Source organism: Vombatus ursinus, unplaced genomic scaffold, assembly GCF_900497805.2.
Source record: "Vombatus ursinus unplaced genomic scaffold, bare-nosed wombat genome assembly UNPS02005459.1, whole genome shotgun sequence".
NCBI classification, from domain to species: domain Eukaryota; kingdom Metazoa; phylum Chordata; class Mammalia; order Diprotodontia; family Vombatidae; genus Vombatus; species Vombatus ursinus.
In genome coordinates this window covers 6,325,159-6,346,213 of record NW_020945237.1, presented here as the reverse complement: position 1 = coordinate 6,346,213, position 21,055 = coordinate 6,325,159, and the positions used below count along the sequence as shown (strand labels likewise).

The window sequence follows — 21,055 nt, the reverse complement described above, 5'->3', positions numbered from 1 at the left end:
TCCCCCTCAGGGTTGCTGTAAGGATAAAATCACGTAGTATTTGTAAGGCATTTTGCAAGTAAGGCATTTGTAAGTAATTTGCAAAATGACTTAAAGTGTGATATCATTGCTAACTATTATTGTTGTCATCATCATTTTGTAGGGGAGAGGAAGGAATAACTAACGTACAGTTCAAGTGCTCCATTGGAATGGATGCCATGTCACAGGAGCTGAAGAAAGGTGACCAGCACACAGGGTGAATGTAAGATGGATGAGTTTTGATATGTAGCATGGTTGGGAAAAAACCCATTTTGATGACAGCATAGACACTGCTAGGTATATACCACTGAGATATTGGGGGGTGTGTGTGTTGTCATGTCTGGGATTAAGATTTTTAGGGGAAAATAATTTGACCTGCTGAACGAAACACACATAGTACAATATAAATGTACTATGTAAAATTACCTATAATTGTATACGTGGTACCAATAATTGTTATTCTAACTATGACCACAGGGTGGTGTTCTTGGCATTGTTAAAATAAAAAGCATCCTGAAAGAGAAGAATTTTGGTTCTTAGTCTTTGATTATTACCAGCTGTACTCAGCTATGAGAGGCAGCACAATATGGCAGATAAAGGAAAGAGGGCCTCAGGCAACTCTCTGAGATGTTACTTGCTGAACTTCATTGATGCAAAGACCTTCCACCTCGAAGTTCCCTACATAGATGAAATCTGAGAATCACTAGCTGCTACATATTTCTAAGTGATCTTAATTGATTAAGAAATGTCATTTGGGGACTCAATTTTTTAAAAGTATAGAGTCCCCTCTTTTCAGGTTTCAAAACTCATACTTTTGGAGGAGAAGGAACTCTAGAGACCATCAAATCCAACCTTTTTTTCAGATGAAGAAACTGAGACTGAGAGAGGAATTACAAAGGATCTGAGGCCAGGTGGTCTGACTCCCTCATTTTACAAGGGCCCTACGGAGGTTAAGTGTCTTGCCCGAGGTCACAACGGTAATGTCAGAGGCTGAATTTTAACCAAGGTCATCTGACTCCGGAGCCCATGCTGGGCTATGCCCACCCTACAACTGTGTATGTTGTGGCCTATGAACTTATTTAAGAAATATTTTGATAACTGTACACCAATTTTCCTTTCAAATTTTATTCACTTAAAAATATTATTCTGAGGAGGGTCCTGCCTGTCCTCAAATTGCCAAGAGAATCTATAACATACAAAAGGTTAAGAAGCCCTGGTCTAAATGATCTGTTACTCTGTTGAGAATATTTGGGGCTGAGAATAGGAAGGAAGAAATATGGCAAAGGCCCACCAAAAATGGCAATAGGCCGATGCTGAGGAAAGTCTCCTATAAACACTAGCATCACTGCTTTCTGTAGGTCCATCAGGCTGAACCCTTCACCAAATTTCTGACCTTCTCCTTGACACATAGTGTTTAACCAAGTGTTAGTTATGGAGGCAGCAAAGTACAGTGGAGAGACCACTAGCTTTGGGTTCAAATTCTACCTCTAACATTGGGCAGGTCACTAGTAGCACTTGGCCTCAGTTTTCTTACCTTCAAAATAATAGATTTGGGCTAAATGGCCTGCAATGTCAGCTCTAGATCCATAATGCTATCTTTAAAAAAATATGACCCTCAAACCCTGTGAAATGGATAATCTTTTTCAAGGTTTGGGAATGCAATGATCAGAAGTCACTGAGAAAGGAGCCGGTGGAGGCATGGGATCTATGCTCTCAGTTGTTGTCCTTACCTGGCACAGAGCGGAGGGAATGAAATAAGGAATGGGGAGGGCAGCAGCCCAGGGAAGTCCCAGGGGTCTAACACAGTATGAGTTATTTGCTCAACCCCTCTGAGATTCTCTCCAATTTATCCTGTACAAATATCTTATTTGTGCATCCTGGTTTGCACATTGTCTCCCTCTCATTACACTGTGAGTTCCTTGAGAGCCCGGACTATTTTTTTTTTTTTTGGCCTTTCTTTGTATCAAAGTGCTTAGTGCAGTTGTTTGGCGCATAGGTGCTTAATAAATGCTTATTGACTTGCTTTGACTTGTCCTCTTCACTAGCAGGCCCCAGAGTAAACCCAAATGGCAGTTAAGGCTTGGAATAGAACGGGGAGGGGTAGGGTTTCCTTCTGGCTAATTTTTTTCTTTTTAAAAAGACTCATTATTTATTTATTTTTATCATTCTTTTCTTTTTAAATTTTGAGTTCCCAATTTTCTCCTTCCCAACCACCCTCCCCCACCCACTGAGAAGGCAAGCAAAATGATATCAATTATACAGTGAAAACATGCAAAACACATTTCCATATCACAAAAAAGCAAAAAAAAATTAGGGAAGTGAGAAAATGATACTTCAATGTGCACTCAGAGTTCATCAGTTGTCTCTCTGGAGGTAGACAGCATTTTTTCATCATGAGTCCTCTGGAACTGTCTTACATCATTGTATTGATCAGAGGAGCCAAGTCTTTCACAGCTGATCATCATTACAACATAGCTATTACTGTGCACAATGACCTCCTGGTTCATCTCACTTCTTCCATATACATCTTGCCATGTTTTTCTGAAATCACCCCTCTCATTAATTCTTATAACACAATAGTACTCCATCACAATCATATACTACAACTTGTTTAGCCGTTCCCCAATTGATGAGCATCCCCTTGATTTCTAATTCTTTGCAGCCAAAAAAAAAAGCTTCTATAAATAATCCTTTTCCTTTTTCTTTGATGTCTGGGATATAGATCTAATAGGGGTATTGCTGGGTTAAAAGGTATGCACGGTTTGACTCATACCCTTGCCCTCTATCTATGTAAACTCCTTTTAACTGCCGTAATAATGATAAAGTTCATATGTATCATTCCCCACATTCCTAGCTCCTTTGTCTTCCAGAATATATTCCAAGCCCTCTGATCCTCAATCTTGTGTGATCCTGACAATGGCTCCATAATATTGGAACTGTTTCTTTCTGCCAGGTTGCAATAGTATCTCCTTGACCTAGGAGCTCTGGAATTTGGCTATAATAATCTCGGGAGTTTTCATTTTGGGATCTCTTTCTGGAGGTGATTGGTGGGTTCTTTCAATTTCTATTTTACCCTCTGGATCTAAAATATTAGGGAAGTTTTCCTCGATAACTTCTTGAAATACGATGTCTAGGCTCTTTTTTTTTTTAATCATGGCTTTCAAGTAGTCCAATAATTCTTAAATGATCTCTCCTCAATCTATTTTCCAGGTTAGTTGTTTTTCCGATGAGATACGTCACATTTTTTCCTATTTTTTTTCATTCTTTTGACTTTGTTTCATTGCTTCTTGAAGTCTCATGGAATTGCTTGCTTCCAGGGCCTGCACTTTATCCACTGCATCATCTAGTTGTTCCAATTATTATTATTATTATCAACCAAGGTCACTGAATTAGTAGAGCTAGGAACTGAATCCATGCCCTCTGGCTCTAAATCCACTGCTCATTGCATTGCACCATATTCACATGTGAATGGTCTTCCCTTTTATTTTATTTTTCATATCAAAATATTTATTGCATAATTTTTTGAAGTAATAAAGAATTGTATTCAAAGTAAATGCCCATAGACTGGGGGATGGCAAAATAATTTCTGGTATGTGAATGTAATGGAACATTATTGTGCTGTAAGAAAAAATAACTATAACGAATACAGAGCATGGGAAGGCTCATATGAGCCAACATGAAATGAAGTAAACAGAACCAGGAAAACAAAACACATGTGACTATGATGATATAAATGTGATCTCCCCTTTAAGATGATAAAATTGTGTTTACTAAATGCAGGAAAGGATGCTATGTCTTCTGAACATGAATTTCCTATTGCCAATGAGAGAGATGGCAGAGCGGAGGGAGTAGGAGACCAGCATCTCTTTGTGGTTTTAAAGGGCAAGAAAATGACTTACTTTGGGTAGTGTTTCAATGAAAGAATGAATGTTGGCAGCCTTGGCTGCGTTCACAATCTCTTCCTGTGATACCAGCCGGCTGTTGTTTCCATAGGCGATGTTCTCTGCAATGCTGCAGTCGAACAAGACGGGCTCCTGGGACACGATGCCGAGCTGAGCCCGCAGCCACTGGACATTAAGCTTCTTCACATCTTGGTCGTCAACTTTCTGAAAGCAAAAATCCAATTCATCAACAAGTATTTATTCAGCCCTTACTAAGTACTAGACACTGTGCTAGGCTCTAGGTTTACAAAGATAAAAATGAAACTATTTCTGCCCTCAAGGAGCTTATATTCTACTGAAGGAGATTATATGCATGTAGATGAGTCCTTATAGGCTACATACAATACAAGTACAAAGTAATTTTGGGTGGGAGGGTGAAAAAAATTCAACAGGAAGGGCTTCATGGAGATGAGGTTGCTTGAGCTGAATCCTGAAGGAAACTAGGAATTCCAAGAGATGGATGTGAGGACAGCAAATGTCCAAGCATGGAGGACAGACACTACAAAGGCACAGGGAGAGAAGACAGAGAATCATTTTTGAGGAACTGTAAGAAGGGCAGTGTAGATTGCAGACTGAGAGAAGGGAAGGAACATGTAATTAGCCTGGAAAGTCCAAACACAATTAACTGTGCCTGATATTTTTTTTTTAATTTTCTAAGACTGATAGTTTTATTTTATGCATGGAGTTTTTTTTTTTTTAGGCAATTGGGATTAAGTGACTTGCCCAGGGTCACACAGCTAGTAAGTGTCAAGTGTTTGGTCTGAGGCCAGATTTGAACTCAGGTCCTACTGACTTCAGGGCTGGTTCTCTATCCACTGCACTACCTAGCTTTCCCCTATGCATGGAATTTTTTAGCAATTGCCAGTTTACTACTGTCTGTTGGAATAACAGCATCATTCCTGGTTTCCGGGAGTTGATTGAACAGGGGTCTCACATGCACAGAACTTTGAGAAAATAGTGAGTGTATTTATTGTGCTTTGGCATTGACTCCCCAACTTTGTGGACCATAACACCTGGATGGATACATCATGGTGCCTGGGTTTTCTCATGTCTCATTCAGTATTTTTTGGCTAGGGAAAGGATGGCATCCATGAGTAGCTCATTTGATCTTCATGTCAAATTACATCATATAAAATATCATGTAAATACTATGCATTATGATGACGAGTCTACAAGCCAAGTCAACAAGCATATATTAAGCACCTACTATATGCAAAGCCCTGGGGATAAAAAGCCAAAAATGAAATATACCTTGCTTCCAAATATACCCTATACATGTGTCTTCTCTTACATTTAGCTGGGGAAGCCAACATATACACATGTATATGTGGAATAAATACAGAGTAAATGTGAGATGGTTTAGGGAGGAAGAACATTAAAAATAGTTGGCAGGAGGTAGAGAGAGAAATCAGAAAAGGCTTCATACAGAAGAGACAGTGTATGAGCTAGCACAGGGGTTCTTAACCTGGTATCCATGAACATTTTAAAAAAATTTCAACAACTGTATTTCAAAACCGTTCCCTTTGTAATAAGACACATTTTACTTTATGCATTTAAAGGCATTCTTCTGAGAAGGGGTCCATGGGCTTTACCAGATTGCTGAAGGAAATCCATGACACACACAAAATTTCAGAACCTCTGAACTAGTCTATTTCAAAGGCAGAACTTGAATCCGAGTCTTCGTAACTCCAAGGGCAGAGCTCTACCCACTCTACGATACTGCTTCTCATCACTGAAGGGAGTTAATCAGTGTTCACTGAATTCAAGACTACCATCCTAATACTGTGCCTAATCACTTCATAATTGCTTTCTTTGTCTTCTGTCTCTCCTCCCTCTAATCATTCCTATAGTTGCTGCCAGACCAATCTCCTCAAAACATTCCTTTGTACACTTGATGCTTCTTGCAATGCCATTTAGTAGCTCTCCAGTGTCCTATACAACACGCCCCACATTTCTTGGCCTGTCCCTCAAATCGTCCTATGATCTGGCTCCAAATGATCTTGAGAGGCAAGACTGATAGTGAAGAAGAAAGACTATGGAACTGGAAATAGCCCTGGCTCTGCCACCAATTCATTACTTGGGTGACCTGGCTAAGTCATTTCTAATACCAGGAGCCTTCATCTCCTCCTCTATAAAATGAGAAGGTTGGATTAGATGATCTCTAGAGTCTAAATCTTGGGTCCTAAGATCTTTTCCCATTTTGTGAGTCTTAAACCACTCAGAGACTGTGGGGAATTAGAGATCTTTAGCTATAAAACACAGCACTGAAAGCTGGCTCGATAAAAGAGAGAACCCCTGAATTGAGACACACAGTTTCATGGAAAAGGACTGTCCTGAGAATAGTCCACTTACCACCTGTCCGGCCAGGGGATCATAGAACCTCTCGAGCAGTTGCACCACAGTACTCTTCCCACAACCACTGCTGCCCACAAGAGCCAGGGCCTGACCCTTCTTCACCTCCAGGGTCAGGCCTTGGAGTACGGGGACATTTGGCCGGGTAGGGTAGTTGAACCTGACTTCATTAAGTGACACATTCCCTTCGAACTTTTCCTAAAATAAAAATGCCATTAAATTAACTACATGATGAGCAGAAATAGGCTGTGAGGTTAATCCTTCTCCACTACCATGTGAGAAACATTCCTTTTTTTTTTTTTACTATTCATTTTTGGCTCCACTTTAGACATGCTAAGACTCAATAAGTGCAGGCAATCCTTTTACAATGTGTGTGGGGTTTTTTTAAGCTAAGGCAAATCAGGAGTAGGTAGGTGTCACAGTAGACAGAGCACAAGCCTTGAAGTCAGGAGGATCAGAGTTCAAATCTGGCCTCAGATACTTACTAGCTATGTCACCCTGGGCAAGTCACTTAACCCCATTGTCTCTCACACACACAAAAAAGATGTGTCTTTTACCAGACATCAATGTAATGAAATTACCTGTATACATTAAACACACATGAATATTACACATTTGTAGAATGCTGTATATTATATAACATTCATTTATAAATATAGATTTATATGCAAAATAACTTTATACAAATATATATTTTATATTCTAATGTGAAAACATATAATAAGTATATATTAAAAACCTACACTAATTAGCTAGTTTCTTAAAAAAAATTTTTTTAAGCAATTGGGGTTAAATGACTTCCCAAGGTCACACAGCTAGTAAGTGCCAAGTGTTTGGTCTGATGCCGAATTTGAACTCAGGTCCTCCTGACTTCCTCCTGCTCTATCCACTGCACCACCCAGCTGCCCCAGAAAATTTTTTTTTCACTTGGTATTCTAGAAAGTTATATTTATATCAGCAACAAATATTAAAGGCATGTTCCATTGATTTCTTATTATAACTCAATTCAACAAACATTCATTAAGCACCCACTGTCTACAAGGCACCTGGGCTAGGAAATGGGGAGACAAATACAAAAATCGAAGTCTTTGTTGTGGAGGCAGTGGCATTTTACTACGTAATCCAAACAAGCCAATGAAGAGTCAGTATGCAAATCCTAAACTCCAAAGGTGAAACTGACCAGTTTCTGTCCCTCCTCACTGTAGCTGTCTATCAAAGGTTTTCGTTCCAGGAGCATGATGATGTGGGATGCTGATATTTTGGCTTTGGCGTAGTCTGGTGCAAGGGAACTTGTCTGCCCTAATGCCATGGCACCAAACACAACAGCTGAAAACACCCTGTAAAAAACCAAAAGTTTAAAAAGTCATGATCACAGTGATTTCAATTTAATGTTTCCACGGTAAGTCTAATTATTATAGAAGTTAAAAAAAATCTTCCCCTTTGCCTAAGTAACACTTGTGAATTCTAGAATCATCATACCCTGTAATAATGGAGGGGAGAGAAGAGTGACTCTTATGGAGATACAGATGCTTTCTGTGTGAGGTATCCAAGTTCTGTAGCTATCATTTTAATCTACAATCACTTAATCTATACACGAAGAAACTGCACAACCTTAGGGATATAACAACAACAATAATAACAATAATAGACAGCTGTAAGGTTTTCAAAGTACCATATATGTTATCTCATTTGATCCTTACCCTTTGAGGTTAAATGCTATTATTACCCTCACTTTACAGATGAAGAAACTGAGGCTGAGAGACTAAGTGACTTGCCCAGAGTTACACAGTTACTAAGTATCTGAGGCCAGATTTGAACTGTGATCGTCCTGACTTCAAGTCCAGTCCAGTCACCTTGTCCATCCTTTATTTAATACAAGAATCCTTTTACGTCTAGCCAGTGTGAGCATTCCTGGGGATGGCAGACTGTTGTCACAGAGATTAACAAAAAAACTTGCTCTTTTTGGGGGGGGGGGACAATCAGGGTTAAATGACTTGCCCAAGATCATAAAGCTAGTAAGCATCTGAGTCTAGATTTGAATTCAGGTCCTTCTGACTCCACGGCATGTATGTGTTGTATTCACCGTACCGCCCACTTCTAAGGGGAAGTTTGCCTCCTTTTCATTTCCAGATATCATTCCTACTTTTGCCTTCTGGAGCAACAAAGGTTTCTCTTCCATATTATAGCCCTTTTAATGTCTTATGCCCTCTATCATTCCCTTTCCCTTTCACCATCTCAGCCTTCTCTAAGATAAACATCTCTCATGGTTCTACTAGTCCTCATGACATGGTGGTAAGGTTCCTCACCCTTTAGCTTCCCCTCCTATGATACATCTGAGTTTGTCAGTGCCTCCCAACTGTGGTACACAGAACTGAACATAATATTCTAGATATGATCTAAGTAGTACAGGACATAAAATAGGAGCATTATCAGTCCCGTGATCTAGAAACTTACTTCCTTTAATATAGGTTAAGATTACATCATCTTTATTAGCAGCTGAGGCACACTGTTGGCTCATAGTGAGCTTGCAGTCAATTTGCCTCCCCAAAAGCCCAGTCATTTTTCATTAGCCGCTCTCAAGCAAGGTCTCTCCTATTCTGTACTTGGATAATTAAAATTTTAAACCTAAGTGCAAGAGTAGCAAAAGCTTCAATTGAGTTAGTGCTTTTCCTCAGAGAGAAGAAATACATAAATCTTTCCAGAAACCTTACGGCAAAAATGACTAATTTTGATTTCCCCTAAGGCTTATCCATTGGTATAAAAAAAGAATCTGCACACTTTTTGGTGGACACGTACAAAAATTTCATTTCTTCCAAAGCTAGAGCTGGAATTGACCATAGATTCCAACTATTCCAACCCTATCCTTTCGCAGTTGAAGGAAGTAAGGCTCAGTGTCTATTCCAGAGTCACTCAAAGAGTATCAGAAATGGGATTTCCACCCAGGCCTTGCTGATTCCTAATCTAGCATTCTATCCATGATGTCATGCTGTCTCTCATATGAAGCTTTTCAGAATCCTCTCAGTCCCTCAACTCTTTCTCTTCATTGCTAGTACCTCCACCCCAATACCTAATATCAATTTTACATATGCTTATAAATTGGCATATTATCTTCTCTCAATAGAATGTAAGCTTCTTTAGGGTAGGGACTATTTCATTTTTGTGTTTACAGTCCTATTTTCTAGCACAGCCTGGCATATAATAGATACTGGATAAATATTGCCCCATTGATTGATTTACTACATCCGCAACCATGGGCAAGTCAATGGGCCTCAGTGACCTCATGGGTAACATGAGAAGTTTGGATGAAGTGACTTTGAAGGTCATTTTACAACTTTTGATCCTATGCTATGGACCTCTGAGTAGGTCTGCTTGTCAAACTTTCTCCTTCCCATCCTGTGTTTAATTGATCTAACTAAAGCCCTTTAAAGAGGACATCTGAATTTCTCATCTATCTTCAGACATTCCCCAAAGGAATGAAGACCCTTTGAAAGTCTCAAGAAATGTCACTTTGATATATTTTTCTAAAGTGTCTAGAATTTGTCTCCCAGAGTCATGCCAGATACACCACTAAAATAAATTCAATGTCCCAATTTTTTACCTCTAATTCTAGAACACATCACAGGTCAAATGCAGAAACAGACTGAGATACTTACAAGAGAACATCTTGAAACTTCATAAGTTGACGTGCCACCAAGAAGGCGCCAAACCGGAAACAAGCAGCATAGGAAAAATACATCATTGCTTGGGTGAGAGAAAAAGTGATGCCAAAGATATGTGCTTTCTTCACAGAATTTCTGAAAGGAATTTTTTTTAAAAAATGAATCATGGTACTCAGGTAGGAACAAACAAATTTAGTGTAATGGTGTACTTTTAAATCAAGGTCTATCCCAACATTTACGAGACAGGGTCAGCAATGGCATGGGCCATTAGTTATCTGTGCACTCTTCTTTGTGGTATCCAAAAGGAAAAGCTGTCCCTTTCAGAATCAAACCAAAATGACTGGTTTTGTCTTTTTTTTTTAAACCATTCAATTAATTCTCACTAAGTGATGGACTATTTAATCATCACTAATTGAATTCAAATCAGGTCACCAGTCTTTTGAAACTTGCTACACTTCTTCCTCTGGTCGATTTGCTCCCTTTCTTTCTGCCCACAACTACCTTACATTTAGAATCTTTGTATTTATTCTGTATATAGTACTACACATACTTATTGTCTCTCTAGTAGAACGTAATCTCCTTGAGAGTGGGGACTGTTTCATTTCTTTTGTATTTGTATGCCCATCCCCTGGCACAAAGTTGGAGTTCAAAATGCTTGCTGACTGCCAAGGAAAGGAAGCAGTACAAGACAGAGAATGGAGGAAAAATCTTCAAAGTGAAGGGAAAGCGTAAATGCTCAAGGGAGCAAACAGGGTGGGCGAAGGAGAAGATGGAGGAAGTGACATTAGTGGCTGGTATCAAGGAGTCATTTGTGTCACTGCTACTATAGAATGCTGTGACTGGTACTAACGCCCTTGAGGACCTAATGGGTTTCCATGAGCTGAAGAGAAATTCTCAGCCAGAGATAGAGGGAATAGCAAAATAAAAGTGGTATGATAGGATCACACCCAACCATCTCAGTTACAGCAATCAAGGCAGGAGTTCATAAGGATCTGGCCTATACAGAAAAATACACACACAACAACAACTGATTTTTGTGAATCAAAGAAAGTCAGTTCTAAGAGAGTACTAATTAAAACACTAATGCTGTAAGTAGCAAATCACTAATAAGCCTCCCATTCTAGAGGTACGACTTTTCTTTGCCCTATGGGAAAAAACTGAAAAATGGTCTTAGTAGTTCAAAGAAAACCCAACTTTTCTCCCCGTCACCCTCCTTGCCCCCACTCCATCATTCATTACCTGTATGGTCCCAGCAAGCTCTGTTGATACATATACTCAAACTTTTTCTCCTGAGTCAGAGAAACAACAGTTCGGAAATTTTCTATTGCTTCGGTAGCGATCTGCACAAGAGGGCATAAGAAAGCCAAAGGTGAGGATGTGATAAATAATCTGTATCATATAATCATGGACTCACTCCAGAATTCATCCTACTTTTACTTGCTCGGCTTCTTAAATATGGACAACACAATTAATTAGTCCTCATTTAATCACTGAATCACAGAGTTATAACTTAAAAAAACACTCCAACTCCCAACCCAGCTGGGTGAGAGTGAGGCAGCCCTGTGCTACCTGCTGCCCAAAGGGCATAATTAGGTATTGGTGGAAAGAATGCAGACACCTGTTCTTGTATGAATGTATGAAAGATGGAGTTGGAGTGAGAGTTCTGAAGAATACTAATAACTCTTCCTTCCTGCTTTGAGGGAGGATGTGTGATTTCAGAATCCCTAGGGATAGACTAGAGACAACTAGAGAGAATGAGACCAACTTTGGAAGGCAGACCTATCAGTGAAGGGGCCTCCTTACCATGTCGATGATTTCCAATTTGCCTCCCTAGAGACTTCAGGGAATTTCCTGTTGGGTGAGATCAGGGACTTTCTTTTGGTTGAACAGAGCTTCTATCTAAAGAGCTCACTGACTGTTGTATATTTTCAGGTATATTCTAATACTTATAACTTCTCTGATTTCTGCTCACTATTGGCTTGAAAAATTGGCTTTACTGGCTATTCACTTTTGTGGTCATCTTTTGTGTGACTAGCACTTGGTGGAAAGGGGCCTAGCCAATGGGTGTAAGCTTGGGATTACCACTTCCCCTTTATGGGAAAGCAACCAAATAACCTAATGGCTTTTGAACCTAAAAGTCCTTTCCCATATGATTAGCAATATTTACATGGGCAAAGAGACACAATTCTTCCTCTGAGGAAAACATAGTGGTGAGCCTCATAGCCCCACTTCCTGTTCACCTCAAGGCAGGGAATGCAGTTTCCTTGGAGAGGGGCAGGCATAATTCCAGAGATATCTATTAATGCTAGTGCCTTCCCTCTGACGTTACTTCCTATCTGCCTTATGTGGATCTCGTCGATATACAATTGTTTGCATGTTGTCTCCCTGCAGCAAACTGTGACTTTCTTGAGGGGAGGAACTGGTTTTGCCTTTCTTGGATCTCCAGAGCAAAGTCCTTGGCATGTAGTAAGCACTTAAATGCTTGTTGATTTAACTTGAAGTAAACGTCTCTCCCCTCAGGCTGCTTGTCTGTAAGTTTAGACACCCCGTTTGGACATAATACATATTTAAATAGGGAACACATATTTTACAGAAGGAATCTGAAAGGTCATCCGGGGACTAACTCCCTCATTTCACCAATAATGAAACTGAGGTCCTAAGGGCTTAGGTAACTTGCCAAAGGTCAAACAGCTGGAAAAACTGGGACCAGACTCAGTTTCCTGACTCATAGGTCAATGCTCTCTCCATGGCAGAACACCACATTTTAACTGATTCATTACCCAGCTCTTTTCTCATAAGCCTCAAGTTTTAAACAACACTACGATGCTTTCAAAATCACAAAAGTAAAATCCTCAGAAGACAAATTATGGTGTCTGTAAGTATAGTTACAGTATCTGGAAGCATTCTGTATACCAAGTTCTTATTCTTTCCACTGGTAATTAATGCATTCTTTCTGAGCTCCTGTTTCACACAAGAATACTCTAAACCAAAAATAATCTGGGAGGCAGGGAAAGATTTGTACTCTGGGCTCAAAAACCTCTCATTAAATCTCTTACATGTGTATCAACTTGCTACCCCGGGACACTGAGATTCTCCACAATTGAGTGTCTCATCATGACTCCTCTAAAGGTAACAACTACCATTTAAAGGAGTGATAGGTTGCAGATTTGAAGACCCTCATAAGAAAAGTTTGTAATTTTGCAGTTTTGAGGTCTGTGAGGAAAAAGATAATTTGTGGTAGGGAGGGAGAACAATAAAGACAGAACTTATATTGGACTTTAAGGTTACAAAACACTTTGTAAATATAATCTCATTTTATCCGGGGAGTTAGGTGCCATTATCATTCCATTTCACATAGGAAGAGATGGTGGCAGAGAGAGCTACCAACAGTGACTTCCCCGGGATCGGGTAGCTAGAAGTATCTAAGGTTGGATTTGGATTTGTCCTCTTGACTTTGGGGCCAGCCTAGTGCCACCTAGTGATCTTGAGGAGGAGAGAGGGAAGAAAAAGAGATATTTTTTAAAAACACAAAACAAAGTGTTAAGGTCAGAGACCCTAGTCTAAGACCCTAGCCATGTGATACATTGGATAGAGCTTCAGTGCTTGAAGAAAACCAGGGATTACCAGAGGCAAAGGTGATGGGGTGGGGGGGGTGGGGAAAGCAGTATATTCCAGGCACAGGGGACAGACTTCAAAGGCATAGATAATAGAAGAAGAAGGCCTTGTGTAAGGTAAGGAACAGAAAGAAGGCCAGTTTGTATGGGACAGAGAATTCATAAAAGGGCATAACATGTAACAAGCCCTGAAGAGGACTTTAGAGTCAGATTGTAAAGGGTTCTATATGCCAAAAAGAGGAGTTTGTATTTTATCAGTTCTAAGAATACATTTAAGAAAGACTTTCAATTACAAGGATTAAAAGAAAGATTTTTGATTTCGCTCTCCCCACAAACCTTACTCCCTAAACTGATTCCTTTTGAAGTCTTACTATATATCAGAGTGTGAAGGTCTTAAACAAACACATTCTCAAACTTCTCTAATCTTACTTTCAGCAGTGAGCCTACCCTGTACACAGCACAATCAATTACTTTTAAAATAAAAGCTACAAAAGCAGTAGCACTTATGAATCACACCAAACAAAACCACTTAATCACTTAATAATTAAAGAATTCATTGTCTAGGAGAATGAGGTAAATTAAGGAAAAGTTAACTAGTGCCCTGAGATATTATTTTCTAATCAGGGGAACGGTAAATAGCATTTAGTGTTTCCTATGGAAATCTCTTCACCTCACACAGCTGGGAGAAAAGGGAAATAGTATAAATAGCTTCTAATAGAATTAACTGTCTCATCACATCTCTCTATACCCCACCCTCCCCCACTGTCACAGAAATATGTTTTTCAACTTTTAAAAGACCAAAAAGATAAAATGTTTGCATCACTAAAAACAATCATTTCTGAAAATGACCTTTAAAAATGGATTGGCAACCTATAGCACTTGTGACGAAAGGGGCATGTGGACTGGCTCTTCCCCAACAGCCTGCCCGTGAGAACCACAGCCACCAGTAATACATCAGGCCTTTTCTCCTTTGTTCTCATTCTCCTCAATGGCAAAATGTAAGACTAATAGTGATGCCCCGATTTTGACAGGTTCACAACTTGTGTCTAACATCTAAAGCTTAGAATTGCTTCTTCCAGAGAGTCAATCCCTTGGGGCATAACAACTCTTCAACGCTAAGTTTTCAGACATACAATTTATTCCTAGCTTTTCTCATTGCTTCTACAGATAAACAAAACTATGTATAGTACTTACATTATTAAGCAGTTGGTTACAAGGTTGGTCTTACATGTCCCTCTTCTCTCAGACACAGCCACCACTTTGGTGTAAGTGATCAAACCTGGGACCTGGATTACTCCAACAGACTTGTTTGGTCTTTGTGCCTCAAAGCTCTCCCCACTTTACTCCATCTTTCACTGACCATGTCACTCCCATTCAATAAACCCCACCAAGATCAAACAGAAAATCCTATTTGGCTTTTAAAATCCCCCATAACCTGGCCTCTTCCTACTTACATTTTACTACCCTCCAGATATTCTATGATACAGGGACACTGACTTCCAGTGATAAGATACTCCAAATTGACCCCATATGTACTTTTTTTGTGTTTTTTTTTTTTTTTGGCTAAGCAGTTGGGGTTAAGTGACTTGCTCAGGGTCACACAGCTAGTAAGTATCAAGTATCTCAGGCTAGATTTGAACTCAGGTCCTCCTGACTCCAGGGCTGGTGCACTATTTACTGAGCCACCTAGCTGTCCTCTACATGCACTTTCACTGGATGTCTCTCATGTCTGGAATTCCCTCTCTTCATGCTTTCAAGTCTCAACCAAAATTCCACCTTCGGTAAGAAGCCTTTCCTGATCCCCTTTAATATTAGTGCCTTCCCTCTGAGATTACCTCCAAATTATCCTCTGAGAGAGTGTGTGTGTGTATCTCCTTGGAAAAAAGTTTGTACATAAGTGTTTACCCATTGTCTCCCCTATTAGACGGTGAGGTCCTTGAAGAAAGGACTGATTTTGCCTTTCTTTGTATCCCCAGAGATTAGTACAATGCCCGGCACACTGTAAGCTCTAATTTTTGTTGATTTGATTTGGTATAAATATGATGACTTTCAGAAACTGACCAGATCAGTTACTGATTTGGGGATATTAACTCTATATTCATGCCAAAGTCCAGAATTGGTTCTAAAGCTTGAAGCCCAGATTAATATATAGGAATCACAGCTGCAAAAATTAGCGGGGGATAGGCCCAGTCAACATTCCGGGAAGTCACAGAGACCACAGATCAGGATGCCTTCATATAAGCTCTGCATATGACAAATGCCAGCTGGTTATGACCACTGCTGTGCTGCTGGCCTAGAGGATTATTTGCCCCAATCAAAGTCATATGATAAAGGCATCATTAAGATCAGACTCTGTTGGGACAGCTAAGTGGTGCAGTGGATAGACCACCGGCCCTGGATTCAGGAGGACCTGAGTTCAAATCTGGCCTCAGGCACATAACACTTACTAGCTGTGTGACCCTGAGCAAGTCACTTAACCCCACTGCCTAGCCACAAAAAAAAAAAAAAGATCGGACTCTGTCATAAACCTAGCTTTATCATAAAACCATCCAACTAATCAACCATTAATTATACTTCCTCTACTCAACTGTTCTTTGACAACATTTCCTCTTACATTCCATTTCAGCAGACCCAAACAAAGATATGGAGACTTTACCTCACTTGACAAGGGAAAAAATATGAAACTAAATAAAAAAGAAAGTTCTTGTTGAATTATACTCCAAAGGTGGCAATTTTTAAAAAAATCTCTAAACAACAACATTTATGATTATTATTTGTAATAATGGCAAACTGGAAACAACCTAAGCACCCAAAAGTTGGGGTATGGCTGAACAATGGTATATCAATGCCCTGGAATATTAGATTCCCATTAAGAAAAACAAATACGAAGAAGGGGAAATATGTAAAAACTCATTTAAAATTTTGCAAAGCAAAATAAAACCTACGCAGAATAGTACAGACATCAAGAAACTAAAATCATGTAAAGAATATATTTTCTTAACATGTGAATATACAATTTGGAAGGGGCTTTAGAGAGATTTATCAATAAATTCTTATTTATTGCACACTTCAGCATATTCTTCACCACAGTTATGAGTTTAAATGTTTTCTGGGTTATGTGATATTAAGTTAATTCATATTAAACATTTTTTTAAATGAGACAAACTGTAGTAGATGGAAGGCAAAAGAGTAGGAGGCCCTGGACTTCACCTTCAACCCAAATGAAGACACGTGAGAGGCTTTCCGTCTTTGCTTCAGTTCTCAAATCTACTGAACAAACGAACAATCTGGTCTTTCTGAGGAAGGACAGTTACTTCAAGAGATATAAATAACCAGACCCTATAAATAAATGGAGAAAACTGAATATGACTGACCTTTCCAGCACCCTCTAATTCTTTCTTATCTTTCTGGGCATGTCCAGCCAACATTTTCATTTCAACAACTCCTGCAACTGAGATGATTGGTACAATTGCTAAGAGCAAAAATGTTAACTGCCAGCCGTAGATGAATGAGATGATAACTCCAGTCCCAAGATTGGCTACGTTCTGGGTAATGATAGCCAGTCTAGCACCAGTAGCCTACAAAACATAACAACATTTTTAAAATGCAATATGCTTACTCTTAACTGATGTTATAAAAAAATTAATCACATAAACTCCCAAATGAGTATCTTGTTTGTGAAATAATAGAAATACCTAGCATTTATATGGCACCACATTAAAGTTTGTAAAGCACTTTACGTATGTTAATTCATTCAATCCTTGCAATTAGTGAGTCAGATGCCATTATTATCCCCATTTTACAGACAGAGACATAAGCTTAAGTGACTTGTCCAGGGTCATACAGCTGGTAAGTGACTGAGGCAGGATTTGAACTCAGGTCTTCATGAGTATAATTCCTTTACTTTACCACTGTTACATCAGGTACTAATAATAATTTATAATAATCAATACTTAAATAGCACTGACTATATGTCAGGCACTGCGCTAAGTGCTTTTTATGAATATTATCACATTTAATCTTCATACCCTTCAAGGTAGATGCTATTTTTATCCTCATTTTACAGTTGAGGAAACTGAGGCAAAAAGTAGATAAGTGACTTGCTCAGGGTCATACAGCTAGTCAGTGCCAAAGGCACGATTCGAACTCAAGTTTTCCCGTCTGCAGGCCCAGCGCTCTCTGCATTGTGTCACCTGATAAACAGATGTGTCACCTTGGGCAAATCACTGAATCTGTCCGGGTTCTGTTTCTTCCCTTGTAAAACCATGATCTCCAAGGTTCCATGTAGCTCTAAAATCCTGTAAGTTGCTCATGCATAACTTCGGTCCTAGTGCTTTAACCACTTCAATGATCAAATCAGATAAGTTCTGAAAGTGGCCTGAAGGCATGACTGATAAGCTTGCAGAGAGCAGGGAACAAACATTTATTTAGTGCCTATTATGCGCCAGGCACTGTGTTGAGCGCTTTTTACCAATATTAACTTGTTCAATCCTCACAACAACCTTGCAAGATAGGTGCTGCTGTTATTCCCATTCTACAGATGAGGAAACTGAGATAAAGAGAAGTTAAATGACTCACCCAGGGTCACATAGCTAAGTGTCTGAGGTCACATTTGAATTCAGGTGTTCCTGACTCCACAGCTAGGGCTCGATCCACTGCGCCACCTAGCAGAGGGCAGAGACCCTTTTTCATGTTTGATTCCTCATGTCCAGCACAGTGCCTTGTGCATAGTAGGCAGAATAAAAGTTCACTCGATTGGTAGTCTCCAGAATTTACAAAAGATAAGAGTCCTTTCATGAAAACTTATAGCTTCTCCAGATATCACAGAGCATCAGGGATGGGGAATCTCAGCCTCGAGGCTGCATGTGGCCCTCTGGGTCCTCAAGCGTGGCCCTTTGACTGAATCCAAACTTCACAGAACAAATCCCCTTAATAAAAGGATGTGTTCTATAGTCAAAAGGCCACACCCAAGGACCTAGAATGTCACATGTGGCCTCAAGTCCACAGGTTCCCCACCCCTGGATAGGTATTTTATATTTTTATATGATGTCCTTAAAAGTGATGAAAACAGGGGCAGTTAGGTGGCACAGTGGATAGAGCACTGGCCTTGGAGTCAGGAGGGCCTGAGTTCAAATCTGGCCTCAGACACTTGACACTCACTAGCTGTGTGATTCTGGGCAAGTCACTTAACCCCAATTGCCTCACCAAAAAAACAAACAAACAAACAAACTAGAAAAAGTGATGAAAATATACAGCAGAAGAACATCAATTTCATACCTAACTCAAAGAATGCCAGGAACAAAGCCAACAGGAAACCTGGTACTTACCCCCTTGACTTGGGAGGCATCAGTAGCAAGTCTTGTTGTCAGAGCACCAGTGCTGTTTTTAGGGTCATCAAACCAGCTTACATCCTGCAGCACAAAACAAAATTTTCACTTGCAAGTACAGAATATTGCATATTACATCTATTTTTTTCCAATGCTTCAGTTGCCTTTGTTAAATTTTCCTCTCTTTATCCTCTTTTCCTTTCCCCGAGAATAGGCACAGGGTCAAAGAAAGGCAATGAATACCACTACATGAAATAATGAAGAATGAAATGAGTAGAACCTAGAGAACATTGTATGCAGTAACAGCAATATTGTTTTAAGAATGACTTTGAGTGACTAAGTCATTTTGACTCTTATAAATACCCAAATTAACTAAAAAGGACATAAGAAGAAAGAAGCTGTCTGCATCCAGAGAAAGAACTGATAAACAGAAGTATGTACAGAATAATTATATACATACATATACATACATACTCATGCATATACATACACACAGACATATACACATACACACATATACACCTATTTGTGTCTAATCATGGCCATCTCTAGGGCCAGGTGGAGGGAGGGAAGAAAAAAATAGGGGAAAAAGAAATCTATGTGTTAACTTTGCTACATATTTGGAAGAAGTGGCAATGAGTGTGTGATAAATTTGCAGTTTCATGTGCAATCAGGTTTTTTATTATAGTGTGTTATGGAGATACTTGTTTTATTCCATAAATTAAAAATAAAATATATATTTTTTGAAAAGAAAGGCAATGTACAAGCAGAAATAAGTGAGATCATTTTCCTAATGCGTGACAAGAATCATTTTTCCATTTTCGTGATGTAAAGATAAATACTATGACCAGCTGAACTCTTCTGCATTCATTTTTATACTGCCTATAATTTAGGATATTTTAGGGTTTTGTTGTTTGAATTAAAGTTTCCTATATTATTTCTTTCACAGTGCCAGGCTAGGGCAAAGAGGGACAATTTCCCTTTAAACAGAGTGAAACATAAGAAAGAAAAACTAGACAGCATGTGGTGACAGATTTACGTTTTCTGGTTTTGTGAAATCAGTCTCCAGTGATTCTTTAGGCTCTATACATGGTACTTGGGTGTAGCATTTTGAATGATGTTGAAACCATTAGCAAATGGGATAAGCTTTACGTATTTGCATGTGTGGGTGTTTCTGAAGCACATATTGACATCCAACTCTTTATTAAAGACCCTGCATTAAGAAGAGTTACTAATATCAAATCTATAATAAAAAAGAAAGGCAATGAAGGGATACTGTATAAAACATCCACCTTTTCTACTTGGGGCTGTCCTTGCCTAGGACTGAAGGAGAGAGAAGAGGAGCTTTGGATTGGGAGTATTAGGTATAGATGAAACCTCAGGATGCCAAATTGGCAGTCCTGATCTCTAACTTCTCCCATTGCTCACAAGTAGAAAAACCACAGGTCAACTCTCAAGGCACACATCATACAGAAAATAGTTTCTTCAGGGAGGACAGGTGGTGATTGGTCCCTGTCATGGACAGTGTTAAGCCCATGAGGGACCTGGACATCTAGTCCATCTCCTTGATTTTATAGATGGCAGAGATAAGATTCTAACCCAGGTCCTCTGACTCCAAAGGCAGTACTCACTTCACTGGCATTATGCCATCCTCTTAAATGATGTGGTTATACCCATCCAATACTTAATGATGATGGGAAGAAGTTGGAGCATACGTTGCCAACCTCCTAAGTTGAAAAGAGTGCTGGACTTGGGAGTCAGAAAGATCAGAGTTTAAAGCCAGCATCAGACATCTACTAGCTGTGTGAACTTGAGCATGTCAATTAACCTTTCTGTTTCTTAGTTTTCTCATCTATAAAATAAGAAAGTTATATCTGATAACCTCTAATTCCCCTTCCATCTTTAAATCTATGATCCTATAAGTGGAGCCATAGGAGAAAGACAGTTTTGGAATGAAAGCATTTAGGGACTAACTGCCAGATTCAGTTTCTTCATCTGTAAAATGGGGATGATAATATCATCTACCTCAGAGTTGTTTTGAGGATCAAATGAGATAACATATGTAAACTGCTTTCAAACTTTAAAGGGCTACATAAGTTTCAGCTGTTTTCCCCAAGTCTGAGTAGCTAGATCTTATAGAAATT

At 39.3% G+C, this 21,055-nt stretch overlaps 1 protein-coding gene across 2 annotated transcripts in view; it reads right to left on the bottom strand.

Annotated features, from left to right (window-relative positions):
• Nucleotides 1–21,055, bottom strand: part of ABCB1 (ATP binding cassette subfamily B member 1) — an 81,593-nt gene that overhangs the window by 6,470 nt on the left and 54,068 nt on the right. For both annotated transcript variants that reach the window (XM_027847906.1, XM_027847907.1), the window contains exons 20-26: nucleotides 18,912–18,995; nucleotides 16,959–17,162; nucleotides 11,210–11,310; nucleotides 9,965–10,105; nucleotides 7,492–7,648; nucleotides 6,312–6,509; nucleotides 3,918–4,124 (exon numbers count right to left, since the gene is read on the bottom strand). In XM_027847906.1, coding sequence (XP_027703707.1) covers nucleotides 3,918–4,124; nucleotides 6,312–6,509; nucleotides 7,492–7,648; nucleotides 9,965–10,105; nucleotides 11,210–11,310; nucleotides 16,959–17,162; nucleotides 18,912–18,995 — 1,092 coding nt within the window. The remainder of the gene's footprint in view (nucleotides 1–3,917; nucleotides 4,125–6,311; nucleotides 6,510–7,491; nucleotides 7,649–9,964; nucleotides 10,106–11,209; nucleotides 11,311–16,958; nucleotides 17,163–18,911; nucleotides 18,996–21,055) is intronic.